The 17,866-nt window shown below is 43.2% G+C and overlaps 1 protein-coding gene across 2 annotated transcripts in view; it reads left to right on the top strand.

Annotated features, from left to right (window-relative positions):
• Window positions 1-17,420, top strand: part of RHOBTB3 (Rho related BTB domain containing 3) — a 32,550-nt gene extending 15,130 nt beyond the window's left edge. The window contains exons 5-12 of one of the 2 annotated variants that reach the window (XM_075740209.1): window positions 849-960; window positions 1,853-2,221; window positions 4,352-4,464; window positions 8,447-8,558; window positions 12,007-12,075; window positions 13,375-13,541; window positions 14,385-14,481; window positions 17,177-17,420. In XM_075740209.1, coding sequence (XP_075596324.1) covers window positions 849-960; window positions 1,853-2,221; window positions 4,352-4,464; window positions 8,447-8,558; window positions 12,007-12,075; window positions 13,375-13,541; window positions 14,385-14,481; window positions 17,177-17,292 — 1,155 coding nt within the window. In that variant the 3' untranslated portion in view covers window positions 17,293-17,420. Of the gene's footprint in view, window positions 1-848; window positions 961-1,852; window positions 2,222-4,351; window positions 4,465-8,446; window positions 8,559-12,006; window positions 12,181-13,374; window positions 13,542-14,384; window positions 14,482-17,176 lie in introns of both variants that reach the window. The other variant, XM_075740208.1, reaches the window with a different exon arrangement.
• Window positions 17,421-17,866: the final 446 nt, after the last annotated feature.

Raw genomic sequence — 17,866 nt, 5'->3', positions numbered from 1 at the left:
GGTGATGTCCATAGGTCCCTTGCAAGCTGAATTATTCCATAAAATTCCAATATTTTCAATTTTAATTGCTCAAACTCTCACAACTGTTCTATTTGTAAAGTGAGGCAGGTAAGATTGTTGAATTGCCCAATTTTTTAGCATATTCATGTGGTTGCTCAGTTTGCAGTCGTGATGCAGTTTGCAGTCCTGAGCAGAGCCTGAGATCAGCCACAGCAAAGCCTTTTTGAAAGCACTACGTGTCCTACAGTAATACTGTGGGTGGTAAATGCGTTTAAGACATGCACTAAGTCAAAGTGAACTGCCCTTTGTGCCTCTTCATTCCTGTAAAACAGATCATTTCCCCTCAGGCACATTTTTATTACAGTGATGATGCGTGTGTTCTCTCCTGGAAACCTTGCCCACAAAGATCACCCTATAATGCAACTTTTTCAGAGGACACGGTACCATTGTGTGGTAGGGGTGGTTAGTTGCAAGCTGAAGAGCTCATATATGGTTCTGTTACTTCCATTACTTGCGCTTGATCCTTATCCATCAAGTCTTATTCTTCTCTGTAATTCTGTAATTGACATCTACAGAAGTTGGTAAATTGAATATCTTTGTGCCTGACATTTCTGGAAAGATTAAATATGAGAATTAACCACGAATGAATAGCCTCTTAAATTGTGGTAATTCCAGCTACATGTGGTACCTTCTGCTGATAAATGAGTGTTGGGACTCAGTGACCTGGGTGACTGTTCATAGCCGCAGTAGCCCCAGTCCTGCATACAGCACCCACTCGTTCTCCTGTTCAATGTCTATGTTGTCCTTAAATTACAAGGATTTTTTTAAAAATACATTTCGTGTTTTAGCTGGAGTATTTTATGATCCAAAGTTTGAATCAGAAGTCATCCGAAAAAATGAAGAAAAGGAAAAAGATGCAGAAGTGCCATCGAGTGCAACCACCTCAGCTCGAACAGCCAGGTGCTCGCTGATGTCTGGTCTCTAGTTTCGTTCATTATGTGTGTCATGTGCTTCCTGCAATTAACACTTTGTAATCATTGCTGAGAGCTGTGCTGTCTTATCATCAGCTATTCTGGTTATGTTGCTGTAGTTGCATCATCTTTTAGTGATGGTTTAATTAATTTGGTGAGAATTGTGAAGCAATATGTAACATTGCAATGGACTTCTAATTTATTTCAGACAAAAATAATAAGACTGGTTTTCTGGTGCACTTGATAAAATAATGTAATGGTGAATTAATAAAAGCTTTACATAAAAGCTTTACAGACAAATTATGAAAGAAAGTAATTATATCATTCTTTATTATTTTACAATATCATCAAGTAATATTTTTATTTGCTGCAAATAAAGCAAGAGAGAGATGTATGTCCCTGCACGCGGTTTCTAAGTATCTGATGCACTTATTCAGTCAAATAATTACTGACAAGTACTTACCTCTAAATGTGTAGTTATCTCTTCTCACATGTGTTAAAAATTCACTCAGATCCTTTAGATTTGGGATTTACAGGCAAGGTATCTTTCAAACATAAGTGCCTAAAGAGGTTTCATAAAAGGATGGACGCTTTTTACTAAACTAAGTATTTCTTATATTTCTTATTTTACTATAGTAAGTATTTCCATTTTTAGTGTATTTTACTGAACATATTCATATGAGAAATGAATATAAGAAATTTGCTTACCAGTTGTGGTTTTTATTTTGGGTTTTTTGGGGGGGTTTGTTTGTTTGTTTGTTTTGGTGTTTGTTTTGTTTTTTCCAGAAATTGTCCTTCATTTGATCAGGTCTCTGGGAATAGACTTGTCCTGCAGTTAATACTTGCTTCAATTTTCCAGCCTGACTCATTATCTTTTGCAGAAAAAATGCCGATCTTAAAGGGTGAAGCCTCACACTACGACGCGGACCTGCACAACCTGCTCTGCTGCTGCCAGTGCGCGGACGTAGCGTTTTACCCCGAAGACTTCAGCACCATGGTGGAAGCTCACAAGATCATCCTCTGCTCTGTCAGCCACCTCTTCATGCTGCTTTTCGAGGTGAAGAGCCCCGCCGACATCCGCGATGCCTCCATCGTGCGGACGGCGCAGAGTCTCTTCACGGTGGAGACGGGGGCCGCCTTCCCCCCGGTCCCGCGCGGCGTCCCACCCTGCATCTCGCCGGTGAGGGTGGTGGTGAAGGACCCCGTCTTCTGCTCTTGTCTTCCAGACATCCTCCACTTCATTTATTCAGGTACCTCCCGGCTACTCATTTCTCATACAGCTGGTCTCTCATGAAGGAGCGCGTGCATCACCCTAAGGAACATGCCTTTGCTGCTGTTGAGATGATGTTCTGCCATGTTGCTACATCTATTTTGTCCTTGTGATTACGACAAACAATGTCTAGGTGAAGAAGCCCTTTGCCTAGATTTAATAAAAATTAAATTAGTTGTCATTCCAGACCTCATGAACATAAATTAAGTGCAATATTTTACTGAACAAAGTCCATAAGCTAACGTCAGTAATATTGAAAAGCTTTGCCAAAAAAATCTAGAGTTTGAGACAGTTTCAGATTTCAGGCTTTTAAATTTTTTTAAATGATCTCATGTTCTAAACACATGGATGACAGTGCAGGTTTACTTGAGAAAACTCAAGTGATTACTCTTCTGGGTATGGTTGGAGTACAGGGCACCCTGATATGCCATATATGTTTTGCTACCAATTCAGTACAGGCAGTGACCTTACCTACCTCATCCCAGATGTCTATTAAAATGGCACTGATATTTTTCTATCTTTTTAAGCGTTGCTTAGGAATCCTCAAGCGAAAGAGATTTTTTTTTTTTCCCCAGAAGTATCCGATACCTGTTTATTCTTTATAAAATACATTGCAAGATGTCAGTACATAAGAATATATATTTTATATTTGTCAAAAGAATTAGTAGGCTTTTTAATGATGCATTCTAACTATAATAATAATAATAATAAAAAAACCCCAAATAATTATATTGTTAGAGCTGCCTCCATAAAGAAGCTTAGTCTCTCTTTGTAGACTGATACTTACATGACATATTGAAAGGGTTTCTGCATTAGTAGCTGAGACATGAACACTGGCTTGTGAAGACACAAGGGAGACTCTTTCAGCTTTCAGTTAGAGTTTGAACATTGAAAACATCCCTTTCAGTTCCTTCCAAACCAGTGTCAAACATAAAAGACATGCAGAAGTTTTTCAGTGTGAGTGGATTGATTTTCTTATTTCTTGGTGACATGAACAGAGGATGAAACCTGAAATTTCAGCAGCTGAAAGATAAGCACGTCTGCTGCCTCCTTTGTATTAATTTTGCTTTTGCTTATGTTGGCCAAAGAGGTGGGAAACTTTGTACAGTTGTAGGTGACACTGCTGTAGGTCACAGCTCCCAGCCTGAAGGGCATCATTGCCTAAAGTCATTGCACGGTTTGGTACCTTTGACAGGTGACGAGGTCTTTCAAAGACGTTTAAGGCACGGGCTGAGAAGATATCAGATCACGAGGCAGCGTCATTGTTTTCAGCCTTTAAGGACCATGACATTATGTCCATGAGGCTATAAACCCTTACCATCCACATGGTATACATAGGAGTTGACTGAGCTAAAGACACCCTATGCTCTATGTGCTGTTTCAGCCTTTTCTGCAGCAGAAAACCCTTCAGGGCTGTGATGACTTGTGCTTTACCCTGAGCTTTATCTGCCTCTGACTCTTCCTTGCTGCATGGCCCTGGGCATCAGATCTGAAAGTTACCAAAAAGCTCCATGGTGTCTTTGAGACTTACTCCAGTAAAGGGTATAAGCATAGAGTATGTTTAATGCTGGTCAACACTTTTAGTTTTCCCAAGAAAGCTATTGGGACATCTAAGAGAATATTACAGCTTTGACTCTGAAAATAAAAAAAAAAAAAAGAAAAAAGAAATTCCACGGAAAACTTCATGCTGTTTTTGGCTACCAGTATTCACAATATAACCCTGCATGAAGCTTTTCTGGTTCAGACACCTGCAAAGCAAAGCAACCAGCAATATGAGCAGAAGCTAAAGAACATCTATAAAATTTAAACACTCAGGAATTTTTTCTGAATGTCTACCTGCAATATGTAGTGATTGTACTGACAGGAATCCAGAAATTTATTTTGAAGGCAAACGAGATGCCCTGATTTGTCTGTACTTGATTGTATTCCTGTAACAGTACCATGGAAGTTTTATTGTGCAAGAATTGCATCTTGCTCTTCCTAAGCACAAAGATCTAGCTGATTTACCTGCAAAAAATATAGTTTCTGCAGGATCTGTTCAGCATTGATATAATCTTTTCTCCGCCTGCCTTGTTCAGTTATTATCCAACTTTACCTGGTCTTGTGACAGGTGCTTTCCAGTGGGAACGATTAGAAGAGGATATAAAAAAGAAGTTGAAGGATCCAGAAAAAACTGAACATGTGCTTGAGAAAGTTAAATGTATCCTGAAAACGCCAGGGAAGGTACATCTAACTCTCTTGGGGTAACTGCTAGTATTAGTTACTTAAACACTTGGGAAATTGTTTTGTAGACAAAGTTTCCTTGTCAGTCTTTGTTTTAAATTCACCTTGTCTTACACAGCTTTTACTGCTTTATCAGTGGGTTGTTCACAGGCATGCTCGAAACAGAAACACAGAGATGCTGATGTAATGTGCAGAATTACTGTAACTGGTAAAAGCACACAAGTAGATTTCCTAAAACGATTACTCATATTCACAGCTTTCCACACTGTCTAACAATATGATTATGTGTTCCCAATTCTCATGTAATAGAAACTGCTCTCCTGAGTATGTGCCAAAAATTACGTTTCTGCAGTAGATTGGGAGAGTTGGTTTCTCTTATAAGTGTAGTGATGTGGAAATCTACAGCTCAATATATTTAATTCAGCAGATGACTTCACAGTACAATCTAATTTATGTCACATTATTATGTTAATAAAAAGTTACAATACAGAATTAGTTTTAACACCCATTTGCTAATAGAGCTTATACATTCCCTGATACTATAGAACTTGCACAAGGTATTTCTGTCAATTTAAATGGGAAATCATCTTGGACTCTCTTGAGATAACTTAACATAAAGATTAAAAAGTTTCTTAGCTGTTTTAAGCTTCTGATCACTCAGCTGTAGGCTTGCCAGTCCTAAGTATCCATAGCTAAAACGTTCATAGTGTTGGATTTAGAAAGTCCTGAAAACTCTTTAGATAATAAGCCAGAGCTGTTTCTTTTGGGGTTTTTATTTTGCCTTCAGCATACTTTTATTTCACATTGAAAAGTTTTCCTTCAAAGGCTTAGAAATGAACTGTGATTTTTTCTTGATAAAATTTAAAGCTAATTAATAAATTAGGTAAGATTTAAACCATAAATTCAACCTCAACTGAATTTCATTTATCAAAAATCTACAATATGATTTTGATGTTGTTCCTTTTGGTAGTTTCAGATTCCCTTCCTTAAAGTACGAAAAGCAAAACTGAAAAACCAAAAGGAAGTACTGGGGTTTGGAGGTTTTCACCCTAGCATGCCAAAATTATGTATTATGTGGTTCAGCCTGTGAACCTTCCTCTGCTTCTGTGGGGGCAATATCAGGGCAATACCAATTAACACACGACTTTTGGCTGCCTTGCACCCATACGTGGCATTGTGCTGGGGGGCAGATATGTGTCCCATCAGTGTTCCCTCCAGAGCCCTCAAGCCTTGTCTTTCTGCAGCCTTGGGTCTGAACAGGGCATGTATGAAACAGTTTGGAGTCCAGAAAATTCATGATGTAATCAAACCTGCACAGAGGTACTGGACGGGGGAGTATTGTCACAGGTCAGAGAGTACAAAGGGAAGAGCTAGATGTGAGTGTAGGAAACATCGATGATGACTTCCTTCTCCAAGTGACAGAGGAGCCAACGAGGAGAGGTGCCATGCTGGACCTTGTTCTCGCCAGCAAGGGGGGGCTGGTAGGGGATGTGAAGCTCAAGGGCGGCCTTGGCTGCAGAGACCACGAAACGGTGGAGTTCAAGATCCTCAGAGCAGTGAGGAGGGCGCACAGCAAGCTCACTGCCCTGGACTTCAGGAGAGCAGACTTGGGCCTCTTCAGGGGCCTGCTAGGTAGGGTGCCATGGGACAAAGCCCTGCAGGGAAGAGGGGCCCAAGAGAGCTGGCTAGTAGTCAAGGGTCACCTCCTCCAAGCTCAGGAGCGATGCATCCCAACAAAGAGGAAGTCAGGCAAAAACACCAGGAGGCCCCCACGGATGAACAAGGAGCTCCTGGGCAAAGGCAAACACAAAAGGAAGCCTACAGAGGCTGGAAGCAAGGGCAGGTGGCCTGGGAGGAATACAGAGAAACTGTCTGAGCAGCCAGAGATCAGGTTAGGAAAGCCAAAGCCCTGGTAGAATTAAATCTGGCCAGGGACGTCAAGGGCAACAAGAACAGTTTCTGTAGAAACATCAGTGATAAAAGGAAGAGGAGGGAAAATGTGGGCCCCCTCCGGAATGAAACGGGAGCCCCTGGTTACCCAGGATATGGAGAAGGCTGAGGAGGTACTCCATGACTTTTTTGCCTCAGTCTTCACCTGCCAAGGGCTTGAGCCACACCACCCAGGTCACAGAAGGCAAAGGCAGGGACTGGGAGAATGAACCACCACCCACTGCAGGAGAAGATCAGGTTTGAGACCATCTAAGGAACGTGAAAGTGCACAAGTCCATGGGCCCTGATGAGATGCACCCGCAGGTCCTGATGGAAGTGGCAGATGACGTGGCTAAGTCACTCTCTATCGCATTTGAGACGTTGTGGCAGCCTGGAGAAGTTCCCACTGACTGGAAAAGGGGAAACATAACTCCCATTTTTAGAAAGGGAAGCAAGGAAGACCCGGGGATCTGTAGAGTGGTCAGTCTCACCTCTGTGCCTGGCAAGATCATGGAGCAGATCCTCCTGGAAACTATGCTCAGGCACGTGGAAGTGTGCTTGGTGACAGTCTTCATGGCTTCACTAAGGGCAAATCATGCCTGAACAAATTTGGTGGCCTTCTATGATGGGGTTAGAGCGTTGGTGGAGAAGGGAAGAGTGACTGACACCATCTACCTGGACTTGTGCAAAGCATTTGACACTGTTCCACACAACATCCTTGTCTCTAAATTGGAGAGGCATGGATTTGGTGGATGGACCACTTGGTGGATAAGGAATTGGCTGGATGGTCACACTCAAAGAGTTGTGGTCAATGGCTCAATGTCCATGTGGAGACCAGTGAGGAGTGGTGTTCCTCAGGGGTCGGTACTGGGACCGGCGCTGTTTAACACCTTTGTCGGTGCCATGGACAGTGGGATCGAGTGAACCCTCAGCAAGTTTGCCGACGACACCAAGCTGTGTGGTGGGTCGACACACTGGAGGGAAGGGATGCCATCCAGAGGGACCTGGAAAGGCTGGAGAGGTGGGCCTGTGAGAACTGCATGAAGTTCAGCGAGGCCAAGTGCAAGGTCCTGCACGTGGGTCAGGGCAATCCCAATCACTACAGGATGGGTGGAGAATGGATGGAGAGCAGCCCTGAGGAGAAGGACTTGGGGTGTTGGGGGACGAGAAGCTCAACATGAGCCATCAATGAGCGCTGGCAGCCCAGAAAGCCACCCGTGTCCTGGGCTGTATCACCAGCAGCGTGACCAGCAGGTCGAGGGAGGGGATTCTGCCCCTCTGCTCCACTCTGCTGAGACCCCCCTGCAGTGCTGCGTCCAGCTCGGGGGTCCCCAGCACAAGAAGGACACGGAGCTGTTGGAGCCAGGCCAGAGGAGGCCACGGAGATGCTGCGAGGGCTGGAGCACCTCTGCTGTGGAGACCTCAGACTGGGAGAGTTGGGCTGGTTCAGCCTGGAGAAGAGAAGGCTGCGGGGAGACCTTAGAGCCCCTTCCAGTCCCTGCAGGGGCTCCAGGAAAGCTGGAGAGGGGCTGGTGCCAAGGGCAGGGAGTGACAGGCCAAGGGGAATGGCCTGAAGCTGCAGGAGGGGAGATGGAGATGGGATGGGACGCAGAAATCCTTCCCTGGGAGCGTGCTGAGGCCCTGGCCGAGGTTGCCCAGAGAAGCTGTGGCTGCCCCTGGCTCCCTGGCAGTGTTCAAGGCCAGGTTGGATGGGGCTTTGGGCAAGCTGGGCTAGTGGCGGGTGTCCCTGCCCATGGCAGGGGTGGCACTGGGTGGGCCGGGAGGTCCCTGCCCACCCAAAGCATTCTACGATATGATTTCATGAGACAGAGGCACCTTGGATGCGCTGCACTGTGGGAAACAGGAAAATAAACAATAAAGATGGTTGCAGAGGACTGCACATGTGAGAGTCACAGCTGAGTAGCATTATCAAATAAACAAAGTAGAAAGCAAAACGTTGTTGTTTAGTTTTCACATTTAAATGATTTCTTGTAATCTTTTATTCTGTGGGCAATTATACATGACAATGTTTTATTAATAATTTATTTTGCAGCTAAACACTGTAAGGGACTGCAGATCTCACCAGATAAAACGGCTGTATAATACTTCTCTCAGGCTGTTCTTTAATACGCCTGTCCTAGCTGATGTCATCTTCAAAATACAAGGTACTGTACCTCTGTTCCTCTTGACACGGGCACTGCTGTGCCTCTAGCATTTATCCTCTCTGCAGGAGAGTGGGAAATGGAGGTGACTGTATTTTCTGTTGTGTCAAAACTAAGAAAACATCTGCGCTTTGCTCCCACTGTGGAAAGTAGTTTTTACTGAGAACTGACTCTTGTCCCTGTGGCTGCATTACAGCAGTGCCCGCTCTGACATGGTTTATCAGGGCTGAGCCTGTACGAATGCCCTCTGCCTGTCGTGGTAGACTTTGTGCCTCTCTGACTCACATGCACCCCTTGAAGGCTTTAGCAAAATGAGGAAGGTGCTTCAGGATAGGCTCCTGCAATGGCATAGGACCAAGGTAGCAAGGCTAAACCAGGGGTTGAATCACAGGGGATGGCAATTTTATTTTAAAACTTATTTATCTCGCTCATGTTCCCACCTGCACAAGCAGTGGGATATATTCCAGGGCTCTGCCCAGCAACAAACCTTGGAGAAGTGTGGACTCCAGTGGCCATGTCTACACTTATCTCCCTGAGTGAAAAGACCAGAGACAGAATCATGGAATCATTTTCGTTGGAAAAGACCTTTAAGATCACCAAGTCCAACCGTTAACCCAGCACTGCCAAGGCCACCACTAACCCATGTCCCCAAGCACCACATCTACACGTCTGTTAAATCCCTCCAGGGATGGGGACTCCACCACTGCCCTGGGCAGCCTGTTCCAGTGCTCCACAACCCTTTGGGTGAAGAAATGTTTTCTAATCTCCAATCTAAACCTCTCCTTGACTCCTGATCACCTTTCCTGTCTGTCTCAGACTGGTGCTGGCTGTGGATGTGCCTTTCTCTACCATCCAGAAGCTTCCAGGGACTTATGTCCCACTCCTGTGCCTCCTTAGGCTTTAGTCACTGACCTTCTTCCCCCAACATGGGCATCCCTAGAAATGCCCCTGGATGTGCTGGGGTTTTGATGACCTGCTAATCTAGGTGCCTTCAACACCTGCTGTGTTTTACTGCTCTTCTAGATGCTCCAGTACCAATTTTCATGTTTCTGTCACAGGTCTCTGCAACTTCTGTATGATAGGTGACTCCTTATGAAAGCAAACTTCAGCCTTGCAGGCACCTATGTTAGACCTGCCTACTGCTCAACCCTACTAGTGTGAAAAGAAACATCTAAATTACTGTTTTGCTTTGTTTTTTAAAAAGTCTGTTGAGATGATGGTAATTATCTAGTGCTCTTTGTGGCCAGGATTAAAAAGATGAGGAGCAGAGGCTGGCTTTCTGTGCTGACTTGTCTCTAACAGACCGTTAAGTTACAAAGGTTGTTGGTGATGTTACACGGGTCTGCTCACAAAGGTGCCAAGTGCTCCTTGGCAAAGGCATGAACAGGAACCGTGCCAGTGAAACCGTATTTTCTTCCCTTTTTGCCTGCAAAGAATGTGCTTGGGTGCACCAATACACTGCAGTGTCATGGTTGATTTTTTCTGGAAATTAAATGCATTCACCCTTAAAAATAAAGATACAAGGGGGAAAAAGTGTTGCATGCTTTTGTGAGAACAAGAATGAGATGGTTTTTAAATGCTAATGATTTTCTCTATTTGTCCACACCCACCCTTCGTGCAGAAATGGTCTTTAGGATTAGACAATTGTTTAACTATTTTCAGCTTTAAATCTCAGAACCAAATAGGAAGCATTAATCCCTCAAATATAAGCACATGCAGACAAGTATTTTCTCTCTAGATTTCCGTTTAATATGCAGAAAAACCAAAAAGGTCTTTGAAAATGAGAACAAAATACTGATGCTGAGTTTAATGACATGAACAATTAATCTCAGTGTCCCATTTCTGAGAGAGGCTTTGTGGGAAGTTGATGAAACCACACCACCACTATATATTTCACAGGAAAAAGTAACTGCTGAATGGGTTGACAAGTATTTAAAAACGTGTGCTTATTCACTTCTAAAAGGTGAACTGCTTTTCCTAATGCTTGATAAATCTTCCAAGCCTTTTTCTCTAATTCATCAGCCACAATAATAGCATTTAAATTAAATAATTGCTAAGAGAAACTGAAGGCTTTAGTCTTGATCTGGTAGATACATTTTTAAGTCTTCAACTAATTCCTTAAAAATTGGGGGTTGCTTTGAGCTTTCTAGCTTATAAAAGTACTAAAAACCATTGAAAATGGGAACCCATTATGTCTGTGTAAAGACTTGTGACATGACTGAACCTCCTAATTAGTAGGTAAATATCCAATTGCATGCATGTACAAAACTGCATGCTTATCTTACATCACATCTGCATCGTGTATTGCTCATTTCATGTGTGTAAATATATAATACTGTTAACATATATATATATAAAAACATTTCTATATATAGAAATACATAAATTTTGTATGCAGGTTAGACAATTTGGAAGTAGAACCACAGGTGAATAGAAACAGAACAAAATGAAAAAGTGCCAGATGTCTTCAAGGAATTAGGTAGGTGTCAGGGTTGTGGTTAAGGAGACAGTAGCTTCTAGATAAATATTTATATTTATCTTGCATGTCAGTTTATCTGTTGATTATAATTTTGATTAAATCATTTAAATCCGACAGTAGGCTCTCATTCTGTCTTTTGTTGCTGCTGTGGCTGGCACTTGTTTGTCACTTTCTTGCACACGGGACTGCCGAGTTCAGCTGGACTCTGCAGAAGCCCGAGTGTCAGGGCTGGCAGCTCAGGCTCTCGATGCTGTCGATAGGAGCCTGTAAGACCTCCACCACCCTGGGATGTTAACCTTACTAGGTCTTCCAAATGCTGTAGTAAAGTAAATTATTCACTTGCAAATACTGCAAAATGGAAAATTTTCTGGAAAAAATTATCAGCATTATTTTTGTAAGACAACCATAAGGAAATTTACTTAGGCAAAATATTTAATCTGGTTAAACTCATGCTGGATTTAATTGAATTTCATCTGTGATAATTTGCCTTTCCCTGCTTTGTGTGGTTATGTGACAGTTTGACTTCTGGAATACACATTCGTCACCAGTGCGATTACTGATGAACACAAATTACTGATTTCCATAATAATTCCTAGCACTGCATATTTATGTAACAGGTCAGAGGTTCAGTTAGTGTAAACTGTGTAACTACACTCATGTCAGATTTTCTGGTAGTTGAAAGCATTTTTGTGTCTGAAAAAAGTTTGCACTATTTGCAGCACCTGGTGTTGGGAGCAGGTTGTCAAAATAAATTTGATATTTCTTTCTGTTTGCTGGTGGCTACTAGGCAGATGTAAACATCTTCACTGGTATAAAGTGAGTGTGTTATTAGTTATCTGTTGGATATTGTTAATTTTGAACACTTTAATCATGTTCAGTGGAGCGAAGGCTTTCTAAGAAAATATAAGCTTTAAAATCAAGATCTTTCTGTGTATATAAAATCATCATAGTTTTTTATCCTGTGTCCTGCAGGTGCAACTGTACCAGCTCACAGAGCAGTTCTGGTAGCTCGCTGTGAGGTAATGGCAGCTATGTTTAATGGTAATTATCTAGAAGCAAATAGTATTCTGGTTCCAGTGTATGGGGTTTCCAAAGACACTTTCCTGTCCTTTCTAGAGTATCTCTATACCGACTCCTGCTGCCCAGGTAAGAAACTTTAAAAATACGCCTATATCTGTTACTCATTTTTCTGTGATGGGGCATTGATAGAGAGTAATGTAGCAGCACTTGTTTCATTGAAAAATGCCGATATTTTAATGTATAATATCTCAGGAAAGATAACTTGTTCATATTGTGCAATAAAAAAAGGAAATCATTCTTATTCAAGTGAAATCAACTGCAGGCAGAATGAATATCACTAATAAAATGTTGTATTTGTTTTGTACTAAGATAGCAGGTCTCAAAAGCCTGTGAAGTTTCATTTCCGGTCTCTTACAATATTTGGAATTTTCTTTCTACATCACAATAATACTGCTTTCTAATCTTTATTCTGGGCTTTATTTCAAAATTGTCATTTTGTTTAGCATATTTTTTGTTAAGTTTAATATAAATAAGGTAAATGGCAAGAATACCTTATTTGTGCACATGGATATCTTATTTATGTGTAAAGCCAGAGAAAAAGTATGCCAACTGTAGTATTTGGCAAGAACAATTGAGCTAGAGTGCTCTTTGTGCCTTAACCTTAGTCTTTTTTTAATGAGAAGAAAATCTACACACTAAACAAGAAATATGGTTTAAGTACAGATCATTTTCCTTTGAATGAATGAATGAATGATGTTGTGATATGTATTTTTGCTTTTGTTTCTTTTCAAATAATCCTACCATATTCTTAGGTTTTTCATATATTTCTCTCTTCAGTCCATCTAACATTTCCTTGTCCATCAGTTTTAACGGAGAGAACCATATTTTTTAAAAAATACAGTTGCTTCAGTTTCTTTTTTGCCTTTTCATTATATTTTCTTGTACATGTACCATAGAGGTTCTTTTTTGAAAGAGAAGTTAGAAAGTTAAATACTCATATTAATCATCACTTACTTTAAATAGACCAGCAGCACTTGACTCAGAATCTTGAAGATACAGGATATTGACAACAAATTATTACACATACCTTCTAAAAAGTGCTAACTACTCTTTTCCTGTTAATTAAATAGTTTTTCTGGAAAAAAGAAAGTGATATAGCCAACTTATAATGATAATAATGAAAAATAGAAGGCAGTGATCAACAGCGGTTTGATCTTGTGTTCATTCTTAGGTGTTTAAAAGATGACTTGGTGAAATGCATCTTTGATCATCTTGTCAAAAAGGTAAAATACATGTAACTTATGTTTTCTTGTTTTTCAGCCAGTATTCTCCAAGCTATGTCTCTCCTGATCTGTGCAGAGATGTACCAAGTAATGAGACTCCAGCATATTTGTGAGCTTTACATTATCACGCAGCTTCAGAGCATGCCTAGCAGGGAACTGGCATCCACAAGTCTCAGTATTGTTAGCTTGCTCAAAAAAGCGAAGGTATGTTTTGTATATATCGAATAAGAATATATATGTTGACTCTAGTTAGTAGGGGTTGTTTAATTGTTAAGATTTTTAAGATCTTAATAATTTCCACTCCCAAGGACAAACATTGATACACAATCTGTTGATTAAGAATATCTGGTGGCACAAGGCTGGATAAAATAAGGCCTTCAGCCTGTTATTGCATAATGTGCAGTCATACCATAATCTGTGCAATTTCCTTTATCAAGGACACTTTGCCGTGATTCAGCTTAATTGCAGCTTCTGCCAGAAAAAGGTTTTAGTCCAAAAGAAAATTGGATGATATGCAAGTGGCAAAGGAGATCTAACCTGATAGAATATTCAGTGAAATACCTAAAAAGCATGAAAAGAAAAGACTAGAGGCTGAAAAAGGACAGAAAGAGAGACAGTAAAGACAAATTTGGAAAACAGAAGAGGAAAATAAAACCTGAATTGTTTACAAGTCTCAGGCAGTGTATCATCTTAAATGAACAGGATTTTGTGGAGCAAGAGACAACAAAGCCAACATGCCGCGCTCCTTATTGTCTTTTTTCTGAAGCTTCTGTGCTGAAGACAAAAATTTCCAAGATTCATGACCAAAGGAGGCCCAGGGGTTAAGTCCCCTTCCGGGGGAGGGAGTTTTATTGTTTGTTCTTGGGTCTCCATCTGTTTACATATTTCTGTCAATGACTTTTCCTTCATTATTTCCTGAAGTCAAAGGTTTATTTAGCAAACTGCTATGTTGACAGTAGAAATATGAGGTATTTTGACATGCAAGGCATGGCTGTGCTTTAGATATCATAGCATTAAGCATTGTTTGTGTTTCCTTTCTTCTCGCAGTTTCACAATTCTGATTGCCTTTCAACTTGGCTTCTTCATTTTATTGCCACTAACTACCTCATCTTCAGTCAAAAGCCCGAATTTCAAGATCTTTCAGGTAACTTATCAATTACTTTTAAAGCAAGAAATGTTTTTCAGTGCTGCTTATACCAGAAGTGAGATACTGGACAATACTACTTCTGCATGAGAAGATGATTAGTACTTCTTTAGGCTATAGAGTCTTGTCCAGGCCAGAGTCTGTTGGAGCTGGATGGTTCACCACCCTGCTGTGGGACCAGCATGTGACACAAGGTCAGCATAGCAAGCAACCACATCCACTTTGCTTTTGGTTCCTGTACTGATGGCCAGGTTCCCACCCATAACTGAATTGACTGGGACAGATGGGTCATCGTATATCAACCCCTCCACCTTATGTGTATGATTTTGTTTAGTTTGTACATTTGAATCAAGGTAATGAGTCACTTCCAATAGCTGCTCTTTAAGGGTTGGGGTTTTCTTTGAAGAAAATAGGATTCTTACAGCATCCTCCAGCAGTTCCCATGAAATCCAATAACTAATGTCTATTCAAGTAAATAAACCCAGGATCTTCCAGGGAACTGATATTTATTTTCCCAAACAGTACATCTGTTTCCTGATATGTAACTCTGGAAAGTTTTCCTCATTGCCTACAGGGAGTTCTCATCACCCTGATGAAGATGATTTTGATGGGTGCATCTCTTTGACCCACGTTCCTATTCAGAACAAATCTCTGTTTGGTCCAAAGTACATTAAAGATACTATTTCCTCATTTGCAAGGCTCGTATATGTATGCATGATGACAGACAACTTTATCGTTATGAGCAAAGGAAGAAGAGCTAGCTCCTCCTTGCTTTGTATGGACCTGGAATTTGTCTTCCCGTGGCCCATCTGCACATCTTCTGAAATGTCCATTTTGTATATCCAGATCTGGATTAAACATGGGGGAGCAGGGCACCTATGCTGTTAGGTGTCATCCACCACTGGGTTCTGTCCACAGTGGACTGACTTTGCTTCCCTTCCTGCTGGTTCAGGTGACAGGGCGTGTTTGAAAGCACTTTCTTCATTTCATTCTCAGCCACCCTGAGGTTCTGCTGAAGCTGCAGGAATCAGGTTGTCCTCCCCATTTGGTGAAGGTGGGAGCTGCCTCTGGCTTCCCCTTGGTGAAGCAGGAGAACACAGGGATACTTCTGACTTACTTAGGGTCAATGCAGGGCTCAATCTAGGCACATCTACTCACTCATTTTCCAGTTCCACAGTGAGATATCAATTTATCAATATAGCTTATTAAATGTTTTTTTTTTTTTTCCTGCTGTGGAATGTAATAGAAATAGCACATCTGTCTCCATGCTGCAGTTATGATGGATATCAGGCTGCATATGAGCCTGTCATGAAACTCATGTAGTGATGCTTCTGATGATCATCGCTTATCAGCACTTGTCAGCACGTGTTCTGGCAGCGCCCGAGTAACTTGGGATGAGCTGTACAGTATTGCCGTGCCAAATGTCTGCTGTGCCATCACCTGGAGTTTCCTCCATGCTTCCACCACTCGTGGAGCATCCAGGGCTGATGCAGAGCAGGACCAGAGCTGCTGGCTGTCGGATGAGATCTCTGAAGTCTCTGGCAGATGACTGATACCAGACTGGTCATTTTGGAGCACTTGTGGGTTAACTCAAGGGAACAGGGCACCACACTAGTGGACTGGTATGCTTGGAGATTTGGTGTCCACACACCTGGCAACCCGCCCTTTGCTTTTGTCCTTCCTCTGCATCCCTTCCACATGATTCACTGAGGGACCGACATGCTCTGCTGCATCGAACTTGCACTGAGCCAGCCAGAGGAAAGAGATAGGAGAGTGTAAGTAAATATAGGTGGGTGAGGTGAAACTGTGGTGCCCCGGGGCCCAGACAGTCGCAGGGCCATTCCAAGACGCTTCCCAGACAGCAGCAGCTACGGGGAGCTGCCCTTCTCACGCAGCATCCTCCCCGGTGCAGGCAGAGTGGCGCAGCAAGAGGCAGCGGCTCTCCAGCGACTTGCTGACAGAGAAAACCTTCGGCAGCCGTCCTGCCCATCGCACAAGCGGGAAGGTGCTGCCCGCTGCCCCGCAGTGCTGCGGTTTCCCCAGCTCAGCCCTCAGGTCTCTCAGCTGCGTGTCGGGCTCCGTCTGCCTCGGCCGCGGCCCCGCAAAGGGCCGGGCAGCCGCTGCTGCAGGCGACTGGGGAAAAGCTGGGCTGGCGCCTGGAAATGCCTGTTGCTGCCAAGGCAAAGGGGATTGCGGCTAAAGACTGCCTCACCGGATTTTGTCAGTGACAAAACCCACGTGGCCAGAAAAGGCAGAAGCCTTGCCGAGTTCTTAACTGCTCTCCTCGCCTCGCTTTCTGTAGTCATCTTGAGACAAGCTATGGGCGTCGGGGTTGAAACACCCTCCCGCAGTGCGCTGCGACACAGAAAAAGCCTCGCGCTTGGTTGCCTCATCTGGTCGTCTGAAAAAGAAAAAGGACTCTTCGTCCTCAGGATAATCTTGCTGCTCCCTTTAATGACTACTGTATTTACTTGACGAAGTCCCTTCCTTATTGCTGCCTCAGTAGCAAGGGGGCATCATGTGGTAGCTCTCACGTCTGTGCTAGAGTAAGGTCTGGGCAGAACGGGCAGCCCTCCCCTTTGCTTTTCCAGTTGCATTCGTATCCCTGCTGGGTTTTGGCCGCTTTTAAAAGTGTTCTTGCAGCCTGTGCGGTGTGTTTGGGTATCACATGTCTTTCCTTTCCTGCTTTGTTTAGCGGAGGAGCGCAACTTTGTAGAGACGCACCGGTGGCCTTCCGATCTGTACCTGAAGCAGCTTGCTGATTACAGGAACTACGTCCACTCCCAGAAATGCCATTGCACCGTGATGTGAGGAGACCGGGCGCCGGCCAAGCCTGTCTCCACTGGGAAACCTCTGACTCGGGATTGCACAGAGCACAGAAATCGTGTCGAGAGCAAGAGCAGACAGCGACGTGCCCTGGAACACTGCGTGCCGTGCCGTGCCGTGCCATGCCGCGCTGCGGTGCCCTTCCTAGCGTTCCTGGCTCTGATAAAAAACCACATTGAGAAACGTATCATGAAGATGGCTTTCAGGCACAAGGATTTCACACCAACGGGCATTAAACGCAGTCCGGGGCAATGTCACGGCTGTCATCTCTGCCCCCTTCCCATGCGAACTGCATGAAGTTCAACAAGGCCAAGTGCACGTAGGTCAGGGCAATCCCAAGCACGACTACAGGATGGGTGGAGAATGGATGGAGAGCAGCCCTGAGGAGAAGGACTTGGGGTGTTGGGGGACGAGAAGCTCAACATGAGCCGTCAATGAGCACTGGCAGCCCAGAAAGCCACCCGTGTCCTGGGCTGTATCACCAGCAGCGTGACCAGCAGGTTGAGGGAGGGGATTCTGCCCCTCCGCTCCGCTCTGCTGAGACCCCCCTGCAGTGCTG

Source organism: Balearica regulorum, chromosome Z (genome assembly GCF_011004875.1).
Source record: "Balearica regulorum gibbericeps isolate bBalReg1 chromosome Z, bBalReg1.pri, whole genome shotgun sequence".
NCBI lineage: Eukaryota > Metazoa > Chordata > Aves > Gruiformes > Gruidae > Balearica > Balearica regulorum.
The sequence above is the reverse complement of the archived record's forward strand: the minus strand, read 5'-3'. Positions and strand labels throughout refer to the sequence as shown.